The 16646-nt window shown below is 33.6% G+C and overlaps 1 protein-coding gene across 4 annotated transcripts in view; it reads left to right on the top strand.

The window, feature by feature from the left end:
* The window catches only part of Erbb4 (erb-b2 receptor tyrosine kinase 4), a 1030419-nt gene that overhangs the window by 780492 nt on the left and 233281 nt on the right, over positions 1-16646 (top strand). For 2 of the 4 annotated variants that reach the window (XM_013011535.1, XM_013011517.1), the window contains exon 16: positions 2197-2271. In XM_013011535.1, the coding sequence (XP_012866989.1) occupies positions 2197-2271 (75 nt within the window). Of the gene's footprint in view, positions 1-2030; positions 2076-2196; positions 2272-16646 lie in introns of all 4 variants that reach the window. The other 2 variants (XM_013011544.1, XM_013011525.1) reach the window with 1 other exon arrangement.

Genomic DNA, 16646 nt, shown 5'->3' with positions numbered 1-16646 from the left:
TTTTTTTACCTCTTAAAATCACCACCAAGATACCTGTAGGATTCAGCATCCTAAGTTCCAGCTTCCTATTACCTCCAAAATGGTGACCATGACAGTCAGAAGTTAAATGAGGTGTCCTTCCTCCATACTACCATGTACTACTTTATATTGTTTTGTTTTATATTTACCACAGTTTATAATACGTATATGTTTATGCATCTGCCCACTCATTGAATTGTGGATTCAATAAAAATAAGAAAAGCACCCAATTCATCTTTTTACCCCAACCCCACTGCAGCTCAAACAAGAAAGGAGATACTCCAGGAGGGATGCAATACACAATTTTTGAAAGGAGATATTCTAGGAGGGATGCTATGCACAGTTTTTGAATGGATGACAATCTTTCATTACTCATAGTTTCCCTTCAAGTTGAATTTCACTATTGAATATTCTTATCTTTCAAGCGTTATTATAAAGATTGCAAATGAACCATAGCTTTTCAGATGCTCACTCGGAAATAAAAAGTGGACTATTATTTTTACAGAATGGCAAAGCTGTATTATAAAAAAATCATTTTGAAGAAGCTATCATGGGAATTTAGAAGAAATAATTTCTTCAGCACAGAAAAAGATAAAAACATATAGGACAATTTAGAGGCTTTTTTATACTTAATTTTCAATTTTTATAAATGGTTGTGATTACAGATTTTGTGTGATACCAATTTAGTGTCATGTGCTCTAGTTATTTCTTATATGGTTCTTTTCTCTGAAGGCTTTGCCACATATTTCTGTAGGTTATAATTTATTTTTGCTGCTCAAAACAAATTCTCAAAGCATAAACACAAACAAATTCCCTAGCTACTTGGAACATTAAAATATTCATGAAACAAAGATAAGGCTTAATTGTTCTTTTAGGTGATATTAGTTCATTAATGTTCACAGTCATCTAAAGATGTAACACAACACAACATCAAACCTTATCTATCATTATATAATGATTTTATTTCAATTCCTTTTTCAAGTTTTAATAACAATGGTATATATATATATATATATGTATACATATATATGAAATCTTTAATACTGGCCAAATAAGGCAGTTCTATAAATCATTGATATAGGAGAAATTGTAATGATTTCCTAGAGCTATTTATTTCTGATGGGAAGAAAAATAAGAACACTGTAAATGCTTTGGAGAATGGAATAAGTAACAATTCTAGGGAATTCTAATGATTATAATTGGGTGTGCCTGTATAAATAGTGTAAACATTATCACAAATGGCTGCTTAGTTATCTAGATCTTGATTTGCTCATTAACCTAAAGAGTATTAATGTATTAACTCTTGATAGAGTACAGTATTACGACAGTGTAAAAGTCTGTTTTTGTTTTCAGGTATGGCATTGCTATTTTAAAAGAGTCCCTCAAGATATACTTACTGTTAAATTGACTTTTAAATAAATTCATGTTCAAAGATAAATAGGTTTTTAAAACATCACAAACTAGGATTGCAATAATCTGATTATAGGAAATTTCTATGAGAATAACATTAAAGCATCTTAACTAATTTTTTCCTCAAATCAATCATTATTGGGTATTAAACATTGTTTTACAATACTACAATAACTTATTCATTTCCTTTTTTATTGATTTTGGTATATACTAAAACAGAGGGCCTTTATAAGAATTCATATACATGAAAAAAATTAGTCATTGAAATTTCAAAATATTCATCAACCTGTATAATCATAAAAAATACAAATGAATTGAAACAATTAGAAATAAGCTATATGTGCTCAGAAGTAAACCATAAGATCAGGATAAATTTTGTTTTAACGTGTACATGTTTCTTGGGATTCTTCTTTGGTGGTAATTGCATTTATTTCTGTGTGTTTGCAAGCAGAAATCTTCTCATTGGTTTTTAATTCGTGGTGTTCTAAAAATTGCCTAACCGTTGAAACTAAGTATTTGACAATCAGTAATTATCTTGTCGATTGTTCTTAATGACTAATTTTTCTTTCCTTGTATTTTTTCTAAATTTGCATCTTCTGCAGGTGTATAGGCTCAAGTATTGAAGACTGCATCGGCCTGATGGATAGGTACTTGGTGTGCTTGCTTCCCATGTTCTTCCTCCAAGGCTCCATGTGTGAGCAATGGTGCATGTGTGTGCATGTCACTGTGGATGCAGAATGATGTTTTCTGTTCTGTAATTGCCTGCAGGTGTAACGGTCCCACTAGTCATGACTGCATTTACTACCCATGGACGGGCCATTCCACTTTACCACAACATGCTAGGTAACATCTGCCATGGTTCCATTTTTACACTCCAATTCTGACCCAATTACCATGAAGAAAAATAAATACTAACCCATAGAATTAAAGTTATAATACATTAAATTTGAGAATTAGGACAGAGACTGGAAACACTTTGCCTTTCAAGCCCCCTTTCTTAACTCTTTTTGCTTCATTGGTTATGATTTCAGAGTATAATTATAATTCCATTGATTTTAATTGATATTATTTGCACATGGTTACTAATTATTAATCTAGAATTTTAATAGAATAGTTTCATTCTCAATTCAATACATGACTTAAAATATTATAAGGAAAGGACTTGCCAAAGTTGATCTATGCTTTTGAGATGTTGATTTGGATTCTGTTTCTGATTTTGTTATTTTTTTGACTGATTGATATGTTCTCCAGGTTACATAATTATCATAGAATAAAGACAATAGAGAAAATACTTCACCTTGGTAAAAATACAACTTGGAATTTAAAAGCAAAATATATTACTCATGTTCACACAGAAACCTATACACAGATCTCTGCATTGGTTTTAATCATAATCACACCAAACTGGAAATGGCTTAGCCATTCCTCAGTCATGGCATATCCATGAATCACAACACTACTGAGTAATGGAATAGAACAATCTGTTGCTATTCACAGTGTAGCTAGATCTCAAATACATTATACTGAATGAAAGAAACCAGATTGTCAAAAGTGTGGACCACATGAATCCATTCAAATGGCAAAAGAATAGGGAGAGAAAATCTGGGTATTGCCAGAGGTTCGTGGTCGGCAGTTGAGACTGACTACAGGACAGAGAAGAATGTGCCACTAATGCTAGTGGTAAGAGAAGGAGGCAATATTCTCTGTACCCTGATTGTGGTGGTGGTTGCCTGAATGAAAGCACTTGTGGAAAACCATAGAATTGTTATAGTTTACCACATATATGTCACATAAATGTTGAATTTAATTGTCTATAAACTGGACTTCAATAAACACCAAAAAGTATCTCATAAAACTTTTCCTAGTTATGTTAGCTTTATGAAACAAATTAATTGCATGTTTTTTTGGAAGAGAGAAAATAATGGTAAATTTTGATTAACGAATGAAAATTGGGAGTCAAGTGTTGCCCTTTGGCTTGCACTTTTGTGTTTAAGCGTAAAATTGACGTATACAAAATATTAGTGAACTTATGCTAATAAAACATTTTGCAACCACCAGCCAGATCAGAAAACAAAACTAATAGAATCTCAAAAGGCCTCTGGCATCCTACACCGAGGGCAATTACTGTACTGAAATGTATCACCACAGGTCAATCTGTTTTATTTCATGTTGTATAAATTTGGTCATATAGAGCATTGTTGCATGCATCTGGCTCCTTTTCCTAAGTAACATATTTATCAAATCCATCTGTCTTACTGAATTCAGCCATTCAGTAACAATGGCGGAATACATTCATATAGTGTTTTCATTTACATACTACTTTCATTCACATACTATCTATCACCTTTGAGTCTATAATTTCAAGTGATCATATAAACAACATGTTATCTTAGTAAATTTTAAATGACATCAACGTTTACATTAAATTATACAAGGAAACTGTACATTACAGTGAATTGTTTCATACAACAGTGGCACTTTGATACTTGGGCATAGTTGAGGCTTGGTGATAAAGTCTAGAGCAAGGTGAAAATTCTGAAAGAAATTAAAGAAAGAATGAGTAAAGGGAAGGGAGAGAGAGCAGTGGAAGTTTGAAGTATGTCTTATAAACCAAGATATTTCTAGAATGATCCATGAAATAATTTTTCCTCATTGGGACCTTGAGTCACTACAATGTATCTTGAGAACATTTTCATGTTTATTTAAATTATTTTCTAATCATTATTCCAGAAAACTAGTGAGAAAAAAATGTAACTTTTCTGGTAAAGAAGGGTGTCTGTAGATTCTGGTTTTCTGAGTTCAAAGCTAAGATCTATCTTATTGGAAGGTTCTTATATGATTTGAGTTTCACCTTAGGATTATTATATGTTGTATTGTCATATAGTATTGTATTTATAAAACTTCAGAATTATCAAAGTTTCTAAGTTAGTGGAGATTGGTGTGGATTGAACTGTAGGCTTTGAATGTGTACTTAGAGTTGTTCCTGGCTCATTGAATTGTTTAATGAATGTTATATTATTTTTTCTATATATTGGTTATACTCCAAACTGAAGAATGGAAGAACATGCCTCAGAGGCCCTGAGGCAGCTTATGGACCTTTGCCTTTCTGATGGTTTCTTCGAAGGAAGGAAGGCATTGCTCTTTTTGTCTTGAGGAGAAGCACTCATGAAGAGAGCCACTGGGGGTGATGGCTGCAGGTCATAGGCTTCCCTGCCCAGTGATACAACCCTTATGGATGCTAATGCTTGTAACTGATGTACTACATACCACACAAAGTCCTATACATCTTACTTAGATTTAATAGTTCAGAAAAATGATGTGATATTTGTACTCTAAATTTTACTGCCTCCCAGAGTTCTTGGACTACAGTCTATATCTTAGAGATCCAATTCCCATTAGCTTTGTTATCAGTGAGTATCCATGGCCAGTAACAATAACAAACAGTATAGTATATAGCTCATCATTTCTAAAAAAAAATCACTTACAGCCCATGTACAGCTAAAGAAAAAGACTTCTTTATTTTTTATTATAATATTCATCTGAACTGAAGCTGATTTGATGTTTATTTTCTTTTATTGGCAGCATTACACTTAAATTTATGTCTGCAGGCTTGCTAAGCAGGTGTTCTACCATTTAAATTACTCTCCTCCTACCCAGCCCTTTTTGTGTTTATTATTCAGATAGGGTCTTCTTTTGGAACCCCAGCCAGGTTCCTCATACTTCAGCCTCCTACACAGTTGTTTTACAGCTTGATATTTGAGATAAGACCTTCCAAACTCTTTTTATAGGTTGTCCTCAAACAATGATCCTTCCCTCTCCTATCCCTGTGTAGCCAGGATTACAGATACGAACCACCACAGGGTTTCCTAAGTGTGAACCTGTAATTCCAAACATATGTATTTTCCATGAAATAGGGATGATAATTTTATGATAAATGGGGATGATAAGCATTATGCCTTAAAAAGAGGGTTTGAATATAATATACAGAAGCCACTGTGTATTAGATATTCACTGGTGATAGTTTCTGTTCTAATTGAAATATTGATATAATCTGAAAATCACATGAAATTGTGTCTTATTTAGTATTTCATGTATGAAATACTAAGTTTGTGACTAAAGAATTCATATATAAAATTGCTTAAATTGTAAGTATTTGAATGTCATTGCAAACTTTCAAGTGTCGTGATTTCAATGACTAAGTAGCTGGTAGCAAATTATTCTATTTAGAAGTGTCCACAGATCTCATAGTTGGAAAAAGAATCCCAAATTTTGATGAATTACAATAATTTTTGGTGATTCTGGAGTCTCATTTAAGCCATCCCTAATGCTTCCTTTTAGAAACTCCAGATGTCTTTAATTTTCAACTAAAATTGAAAACAATGTGGCTCTAATTCTTTGCGTTGACTGGCTAGAATTGATTGGATTATCTGAGGCTGATTATACCACATTTGGAATTTACATAATGGATTTGGCCTGGGAACCTAGGAAAAGTCTTTTTGACAGAGGAGCATTTTGACTGAGCTTTGATGATATCATCTTTCAGATCCTTATCAATGTAGTAGACATTTACCTTGCTGCCTTTCTGTTATGGGGTAGGTTTGCTTTTTCACTGAAAGCAGGAGACTGATGAGTAAGAATTAGAAACTTAAGAAAGAAGCAATTCTATGATAGATTTTGAGCTTCTGCCATAATTGATTAAAATGAATGTTATGTAATAGAAAAATAACAAAGAACAATGGGAAATAATCAAGTTTCCACAACTACATTTAAATGGAAGGTTATCCAAATTCCTAGTTTTTATTTAGTCACAGATAATTGCATTGAACATGTCAATGTGGTTGTTTGGAAATATTTATAGTTCTACTCCCTACTGTCTCATTACACTATATTCTCTTTGCTAAACAAAGATGGAAGATTTTAATGAAAACAGGTGAAATGTTTCATATCTTGATCATTTCTTCATTCATTTAATTTCCTGAATAATGTTATTCATTTGCAAGAATGCCATTTATGAATTGGTTTTCTACATTCCATTTACCTTACAAACTGCTGCTGGAATTTTTGGTCAGGAAAATTGGATCAAAAAAATAGGATTTTTGTTTGTTTGTTTGTATCATTAACATAATATTTGTGTGTATACATGCACATACACCCATGTACACATATGCCAGTACTAGAATTTGAACTCTAGATCTGGGCATTATTTCTTAGTTTTTGTTCTTAAGACTGGCACTCTACACTTGAGCCACAGCTGTATTTTCAGCTTTTTGGTGGTTAACTGTTGATAAGAGACTCCCATACTTTCTTTCCTGGGCTAGCTATGAATGGCAATTCTCAGATTTCAGCCTACTAAGTAGCAGTTTTACAGGTGTGAACCAACAGTACATGTAAGTGCCAGAAAATTCTTTTTGAATTTGTGAGAAAAATTATTCAAATGACTAGATTTATTGTCCAGGTATTTTTATATGGCTTCATGCCCGTTTAATTATTCTAGGTGTTTTAAGTATGAAGTCAGTAATTGAACTTAGCTTAACTCTCTAAGTATTTTATGGAAGGCTATTTAAAATATTTCATATTTTCATTACATATTAATAATTATGTCACCCTTTTACTTTATGGTATACTGGTTATTAACAAAGAAGTCACATAGGAGTTTATCAGCATGACCCATGTATGATAGATGACAGAGGTTGTTGTTAGATTCTTGGTATCATTTTCACAAATCATGTATGTTTTTCTTTGTTTTGTCCTCAAGTAACTTAGTTCATAACTTATATCCAAAATGACCATTCATTTTGAACATCAGTTATTAACTTAGATCATCTTACTTCAGATGAGTATCAGTTGTATTGAAATCACTAAATCGAGTAAATGGAAGTGCAGAGCCTTTGATTACAGGTCTATTCTCAGTTCATCACTTTCTATATATTAAATTTACTTTTGAATTAAAGTAAGTTTTGAGAGGTGAATGCAACTATGTGCATCTTATCTATTGCAGTTAATTTTTGTCCTATTCTTCCCAGCAACCACAATTACTTGGGAATTATAAAAGAGGGATTAATCACCTCAACATAGTTATCAATTGCTTTTCATATAGTCAAGTGATGACTTTCTACAAAATTGATTAGTACCCCAAATTTTTAAGTGGTATTTCCATTGATATCAAAATGTTACTTTCCTATCAAAGCTTTTGCATGCCTTAGGTACATTAGTGTGATATTCAATACAATTCAGTATTAATATATGACCTAAATAATCCAAAATGATGAGTTAAATTTGACAGAGATTTTTAAGATCAGTGACTTTAGGACTAGATGGAGAGCTTTAAGGTATCAGCAAATTGGCAAGATGTTTATTATTCTAGATAAGAATAAAAGCAAAACAAATTCAGTAGGTAGATGGAGCTATTATGCAGTCTTATCTTTGACTCTTTTCCACAAGTATCTTTCTATAGCATGCAAGCTGTGTTTATAACTATTTACTTCTAATGTGGAAAGATAACAGGACTACTAAATCCTGTTACTTAAAAACTATCTTAAGCTTCATTGATGTTGATTATCAACACTCTGATGAATGCTGTTAAAACTAAATGAACAAAAATGAGACATTTTCTGAAGCCCTAACTCTTATTTAGACTTATAAGTGTATTTTGTATATACTAGTCCAAAATTTGACTGTCAACATTCAATTCTTCATTTTATTTTATTATCTTTAAGTAGTTATGCAAAGGAGTTGTCATTTAACTACATTTAACATTGTAACAATGGGGACTGGGAATGTGGCTCAGTGGTAGAGTGCTTGCCTAGTATGCATGAAGCCCCGGGTTCGATTCCTCAGTACCACATAAACAGAAAAAAAGCCTGAAGTGGTTCTGTGGCTTAAGTGGTAGAGCAATAACCTTGAACCAAAGAAGCTCAGAGACAGTGTTCAGAGACAGAGTTCAAGACCCATGACAGTCAATACATACATACACACATACATACAAAGGGTCTTTCAACATTGTCATCTATCCTTTTAAACCCACCATTCCTCACTTTTCTAAATTTTGTAGGATATCTGTTGCATTCTTAATTGACTTGTCTCCTCTTCTCCTCTTCATTCTCTTGCAAAGTACAATCTAGAAGAATCAGAATTTTCTAGTACATTGGAAACATTTATTTCAATTTTATAGTATTTGATGTCTAAAATGTTTCCTTTCCAAATAAGATATAAGTAAATTATCACCAAGTAAAATTTTATAATTTTTTTTATAAATTCTTTTTTGGGGGTAGAGAGGGGGTGGTCATGGGACTTGAACTCTGGGCCTGGGTACTGTCCCTCGGCTCTTCAGATCAAGGGTCGCGCTCTACCACTTGAGTCACAGCACCACTTCTGGTTTACTGGTGCTTTATTGGAGATAAGAGTCTGATGGACTTTCCTACCTAGGCTGGCTTTGAACCATGATCCTCAGATCTCAGCCTCCTGAGTAGCTAAGATTGCAGGCACGAGCAACTGGCACCCGGTTTATAAATTCTTTAAAAACATCTCTATGGATGGTTTACAAAGTGACGTACGTTCTGACAGTATGTAATAAAAATGGAAAAAGACAGATATGGCAAAAATAATCAAGGTAATTACTAATAAAGAGAATTAATTTATGCTTTCTTAGGACAAAGAAATAAACGAAAAAGTAACTTAGTATATGAGCCACAATAGCATTGAGAAAACTTAGTCTAATTCTCTAAAGGGCTGATATTGCATGAACCATTGTGCATTTCCTTCCTATCTAATCAGTGCTTAAATATAAATTGGGAGCTTTTAAATTAATATATTCTAAAATGATTATGGTTACTATATATAGCATGTACTTGTGATCTTATGCCCTGCAACCAAATTGGATATTTCTTATTTTTCTCTCCAAATGTTCCTTTCAATTTTTTTAAAATTTTCTTTTTTTTTTCTTTTCTTTTTCTTTCTTTCTTTCTTTTTTTTTGCCAGTACTGGGCTTGAACTCTGGCCTGGGTGTGCTCTCTTAGCTTATTCTTTCAAGGCTGGGACTCAATCACTTGAGCCACAGCTCCACTTCCAGTTTTTTGGTAGTTAATTGCAGGTAAGTTTCACAAACTTTTCTATCCAGGCTAGCTTTGCAATCCTCAGATCTCAACCTTTTGAGTAGCAGGGATTATAGGTATTAGCCACCACTATGCAATTTCAAATGTTCATGCATTATATTTCTTTTTTTAAAAGCATGTTTATTAAGTGTGTGAGTGAAATGATTTCAGCCATTTATAGTGAAAAGGGCGAATAATCGTGTGATAGTACATGTATAAATTTTACTGCTGTAGAAGTACTAGTATATTAACATTTCTATGATTAATTGGGTGCCCAATCATAAGGTGAAATTCAAAGTATCATAATCCTGGTTTATTTATTTAATAACTAAAATTGTTAGGATAAGTATGGAAGACTTTGAGATCAGGTACAAAAAAGGAATTGCTAAGATTTCTATTCCTGTGTGAATCCCCATCAATTAACCAGCTTAAAAGAAGCATGATTCTCTAGGTTAAATACAAGCATAGTTAGTTTCTCTTCATAGGCTGAAATCTTGGATGAATTCTGTTCATGATCTCAGCTAGACATTAGTCCTCTTCCAAGTCTACCCAGCTTGTTGTTGGCTTGGGTTCTTTGAAACTGTAGCATTATGTCTTAATTTAATTAATGATTCTTGGCCAGGATTGTGCATAAGTTGAGTGTGTGTGTGTGTGTGTGTGTGTGTGTGTGTTGTTTTGTGTGTATTTTGTGGCCATATCCATTTCTTATCAGGATGCACTCTCCATTTTCAGAAAACAATAGTATGTCAGATCAGTCTCATTATTTGAATTTCTTAGGTTTTTTTGTTGTTCTTAGTTTGTGTTGTGTGTCTGACATCCTTATCTAAATTTGAATACTCAGGATTAGTTCAGGCACACACAAACTATTTAAGTTATACAGGACCTTAATTTATATCTATAAAGTGCGTTGACATCAAATTCTATCTTAGTACTTGAGTAAGTGGGAAAAGGTACATGAAAACCAAAGCAACTATAATCCTGGGAGACCATGGTTCACTCCTGGGTATCACACCTACTCACCATGGAAACTTAAACACAAAATTTCAAAAGATACCATTGCTTCTTTTTTTTCTTGTCTTGCAAACAGTTTATTTTCTATATTTCATAACTTTGAGAAGTAAAAACAATTTTAATATATATTATCATAAAGATACTGTACAGAGGGGTTACAGTTAGATGAGTAGGGTGAATACATTTCCTATTGAGCACTGTTCCCTCCTCCATTGTTTTTCTCCTACCATCCTTTCCTGCCCCACTTCCCCAACTCCTCCCTCCCCACCCCAGAGTTGTAATATTCCTTTTCAACATAGTGTTTGTACAAGATAATTTATAGTCTGAAATAAATTAAATATAAGAGATAAATTGCCCATGCTATACTCAAATAGTTTATTCTATTCTTTACTTGCATACCCAGAAGAAGCCTGAAACAAGATTTAAGCTATTGTCGTAGTATTGAAACTGTAGGGTTAAGCCTCCATGTTGGTACTAGGTTTTAGTACTCCTCTAGTGAGCAATAGCTTATGAATATAAGCTTCTCAATAAGATGCCCCTTGGTTAACAACACATTTCTAGATTTTGTATTGTTATCAGACTGCAGTAGACAGATCTGCAATGTCCAATATTCCAACCACTATCACCTATGGCCATTGACCACTTTCAACACAGTTGACACAATCAGCAATGCTTTGTGATTATCACAAGTAGGTGTGTTCTGTGTGTGTGTGTGTGTGTGTGTGTGTGTATGATACTCAGTGCTTTGTGCTTTCCAGTCAAGTGTTCTATCACTTGAACGCAAGATTTTGAAGATGTATGAAAATTGAGATATAAACTGTTAATAATTTTGGATATATTAAGTAAATACATCTTAATATTAAATATGACTCATAGACTATTATTTACCTTACTTACCTTGTGTGAGTGTGTGTGTGTGTGTGTGTCTGTCTGTCTGTCTTTCTATGTGGTAAAAAGCATTCCTCTAGCCCATACACCAAGAAATTTTGATTTAATATCCTGTTTGGTAAGGGTTTGTACCTTGTACCCCTCCATATATTTCAACAAATTCAGTAGGTAACAGATAAATCATAAAAATCCAAGAGAAGACATTTTTGCATAACTAATTGTACATACCTATATATTTAAACATGCACCCAGATCTTCAAAACTTATACAAGAAAGGCCAAATTATAACAGTTTAGGTCTATAACTAAAATTCTCACTTTCTACTTTTCAAATGGAAAGTTACTCAGAGTTGGAATTTTATTGGCCTATCCTTCTTAAAATTATGCTTTGCAGTAACTATTCCTAATAAGATATCATTTAATGTTTATGTCATAAATGAACAACACACAATTTGTTCTTATATATCAAAGTTTTTTTATTATTTTTTCTATATACTAAGACAGAAGTTCAAATCATTCCCCCTATGCTGAATGCTAGGGGCTCATGCCTGTAATCCTAGCTTTCAGGAGACTGAGACCTGAAGATTGCTATTTGAAGCCAGCTTGGATGGGAAAGTCTCCTAAGACTTTTGTCTCTATTAACTACCAAAAAAGCTAAAAGTGGAGCTGTGACAGAGCACTAGCCTTGAACAAAAATGTTAAGGGACAGTGTCCAGGCCCTTAGTTCAAGCTCCAGTACAGAGTCTTTCTTTCTCTCTCTCTCTCTCTTCTCTGCCACATAATGTGGACATGCGTTCTATTAGGCCCTATGTAAATGTCTTTTTTCCCTCATAGTTCCTATTTAACCAAAGGAATCTAATTAACTTGGACCTCCTCCTGTGATGTGGATATATAAAATGATGGGTAGATATTAGTGTAAATTGCTCTCTTCATGCTTTTTTCTTATTACCGCAGCACATTCCCCAACTAATCATTCTTTCATAAACATACAATTATTTTTGCATACTATGTATGTAGGCAGGAGATAATTAACAGGGAACATTTTGATTAACTACTGAAATTCCCGCACCGTTTTGTATTTTATCCTTAGCCACCCTCGACTTGCAAACCTAAAATGGTTTAATTTCACAGTAACTCAGTAGTAAAGAATGAATGATAAGGAAAGAGAAACCCACCTCTAATAAACGTTGAATGCTCATAGCCATTGTAATTTTTATAGCATTGTGTTCTTCTGCTCAGAGTATTGCATTCCATATGCTTGAGACATTTATGGAATAATTATAGTTACTTTTAGTAGAGGAAAAATAAAACAACAAAAACCTTTTACCATAAAAAGTTTACTCGTTGAGGGAATAAGTCTTTTTCCATGAACAAAGCAAAATCTAGTTCCAAGCTTACTTTTTATGGAACTTCTGGCTCCCAGATACTAGAGTTTACATGCCATGTATAAATCCCAGGTAGTCGACTGAATTCTAGACGTCAACAGAGAGAGGACCACTGGATATCCAAGACACCAAATTTATTTCTTTCCAGGGTAACTTTGCTTTATTTCAAAACCTTCTTTTAGTAGGAGTCTCTTTTATCACTATAAAAATATCTATTCTGTATCTGTCAGATGTGCTAAACTGTCATATTTTCAGGACACGTTTAGAGAAAGTTTTTCATTATTACTCTTTTACAAATGAGGAAACAGTCCCAGAGGCATTTAAACATTTGCTAGTAAGTGAAGAAGAGATTCAAGATCAAGTGTCTGATTCCAAAGATTACATTTCTTTCTCTGAACCAGGTTTGTTCTTAAACAAGACTTATTTTATGATGAAGATAATTAAATATTTTATAGTCTTCTCAAATAATTTCAACATATGTTTTCACTGAACTTTATTACTTAATTTTTCTAATGTGTGAGAGTTAATAATGCTCATATCACATAAATTTTAGTATTTGTGAGCAATACTCTCCACAATCTAAGTGAACACTATTTGGACTGAGTGCAATGTACATTTTTATATTCTAAATATGCAAGACACTAGTCCTAAGATGTGCATGCATCAACCTTGACATGGTTTTAAAATCTTGTCTGAAGTAGAAATTTTTGTAAATTCTTCAGAGACTGCAAAAACGAATATTGTAGTTAGGTATGGAAATGACTTTCATCATACCATCACTAACTCTTCTGTTTCTACCTCCAAACCCATTTGTCAAAGTTTTGAAAATACAAATGTCATAGGCACAAAAGAAAAAAAAAGCACTAGAAAAGCTTCTTTTTCCTCAGTAGCTCATCCTGTATGATCTGTGGGATTAGGACAAGTTGATTGAGAGCAGAAATGAGTTTAGGTGGTGGAAGATGAATCCTAGATTGTATATAATGTGTTTCTGATTAATTATGTAAAGCGTGATTTCTGTTTGTTAACTTTCTCACCCATGCATAAAACATAAAAAATTTACACATAATGAATAGTGGGTGATATTTCTCCTAAGTAAAAATTTTCCAAATATTCATAGTCAGACTTATCATATTTTGTCTTTTATAAAAAGATAACAAAGCAAAATAAAAAACTCTTTCTTACATATTATCTAACAACACTGTGGCTTATAATTTTATGTGTGTGTGTGTGTGTGTGTGTGTGTGTGTGTGTGTATTTATGTGGCACTTACGAAGAAGAAAATATAGAGAAAAACTAACATAATTCCTAAGATCATAAAATTTATTATGTTATAAAAGAGGAAATTATGATCCAATATGATGCAATTATGATTACTAATTATCTATTTGCATAGGGATGTAAAAATATGTGGGAAATTTCAAGTGGATCATACGGCATAGGATGGTGGTAAAACAAAGCAAACAGACAATGTCTGAAGTTTTAACTTGAGTAATCAGGTGAAAGGTGACAGAGAGGGTGCTGATTTCAAACCTTGGCACCAGAAAAAAAAAGTCAGAAGGAAGTGAGACATGGAAAAAAATTAAAAGAAAATTTATGAAGGCCAAGATAAATGTTGAGAATTTTCTGTGATATTTGAACAAACAACTCATTAGATATTATGTTTAAATCTATAACAACAGATGAGATTTCACTATATCTCAATTCAATCACCAAGCCTGGGTATGGTGTTCACAACTGTATTGCCAGCTATGCGGAAAGCATAGGAGGAGAATCTGTCTGAGGCCCAGCCCTAGATGAAAATGTGACTTAGTTTAAAGCTGGAGATGTAGCTCAAATGGTAATGTGCCAGTCCAGTGAGTGCAGGACCCCTTGGTAGGGAAGGAAGGAAGGATGGAAGGAAGGAAGCAAGGAAGGACGGAAGGAGGGAAGGAGGGAGGGAGGGAAAGAAAAGACAGGGTGGGGGATTGTGGAAATGAGGGTGGGCAGGAAGGAAGTAAAAGTGAACCTTAGAATTTTCTAGCTGTTGAAGCACAGAAGAGAGGAGAAGACATAGAATTGCCAAGGAAATTGAAGTAGATGTGCCAGAGGCAGGCAGGGAATCAGTTTAGGACATATTCTATAATTTAAGTGAAAAATATGTTCATAGAAGGAATGAAAGCTCATATTTAATGCTGAGAAGGATGCAAACATTGACCGTTTTATTTGACAAGTGTGTGATTAAGTGTGCTATCTGAAAAAAAAGACTCAGGAGCAGTCTCCTTTGTAGTAGAAGGGATAGAAGGAAATATAGTTAGAATGTACTAAGAAGAGACAAATGAGATGACCTATGTGGAGAAAGAACTCAATGTGCTTTTTACAATGAGAGAAGAGCAAGCAATAATGACGATTATTTACTTGTTGACATTGGAACAGGACAATGCTTGTAAGCTGATAGGAATGATTCAAGAGAATGAAAAGTCATATTTCATGAGCTAAGGAAAAACTGCAGGTAACATTTATTTTCATGATCAGAAAGTATAGATTTCTCAGTGTACAAGTAGCAAAGCTGGCGATGTAAAGGAGGGGTAGTACATCCCTGTAACTTGAAGCAAATCATAATAAAGAACTAGATATGAAGGTAGATAGTAGATTTAAGCTGAGAACACGGGACAAAGTGAAATCTGTCTTAAGACAAAAATCTTAAAGCTTCTTTAAAATAAAATAGGAGAGACGGTGCTGGGAATTGAAAGGGAAGTGTTGAAGTAGTATAAGGAACTCTTTCACTGAGAGATATATATCATCCCAGAAACATAGTAGCATGGCTAAGGCAGTGCCAAAGTCTGGTTGAGAGGTGCCATCATTACTGAAAACAATCCCAGTATGGATTGTTTTATCTAGCCCTGTGGTATAGGTGTGGGTACTGGAACTATGGGTTTGCATGTGAAATTTTCCCACGTGAGCACTTATGCAAGGAAATAGGAATCAAGGCTATGAATTATATGGTATATATGGGCTGTGAATGATGGCAAAGGGTCATTGAGAATAATTTGAGTAATAGGGAAGTTGATATGTCAAGGGAGGCTGATGTGTGGTGAAACCATACATCATTATTAGCTTACAGGTTGTTGAGGTAGAGACCAGAAGGACTGAAAGTGTAGGAGGTACTAGTTAGAAGAATTTAAATAAATAGTCCAGGGGAGAGACATTTTGCTGTACAAATATATATGTGACACATTTGGGAATGAGTAAGCAGGGCATGAGGAAGCGTGGAATTTGAATGGATGGAGGGAAGCTGGAAGATCCAACAAAAATTACTTGCCACTTTAAATTGGCCATCATATTGAGTTAACTAGATTTAGGAAAAGAAAATATTATGAATGATTTCTGGGTTTCTGGATTATTAGGTTGAATGGATAAAGGTAGCATTAACCACAACATGGCACAGAACTGAGAGGCTACAGTAGTCATCCTGAATTTGGTTTGAATGTGTTCAATGTGCAGTGACTTTGGCTCTAGCAAATGATGTCAAGTGAAAGACTCCATCTACAGACATGAATGCTTCTCCATGCACAGATATGGAGCAGAATGAGTGAGACATTAAAATACAAACAAAAAACAAAAAAAAAAGAACAACAAAAAATCCTGAGTGCTGATAGGTCTTGAGAAACTCAGTTGTTAAAAAAAAACAAAAATGATTAGTAAATTTTGAGCATATTGTATGGAAGGTTTGTTATACAGAAGAAAATGAACATAGATCAGAACATTTTCTTGGAAAAGCTAGAAGAATTATGAAATGAAGCAACTGTGAAAGGATTAGCCTTGGATATGAAAATTTCCATTCTTTACTATTTCATCATGAGAAAATA

This window comes from Dipodomys ordii, unplaced genomic scaffold (assembly GCF_000151885.1).
Source record: "Dipodomys ordii isolate 6190 unplaced genomic scaffold, Dord_2.0 Scaffold1, whole genome shotgun sequence".
NCBI lineage: Eukaryota > Metazoa > Chordata > Mammalia > Rodentia > Heteromyidae > Dipodomys > Dipodomys ordii.
The sequence above is the reverse complement of the archived record's forward strand: the minus strand, read 5'-3'. Positions and strand labels throughout refer to the sequence as shown.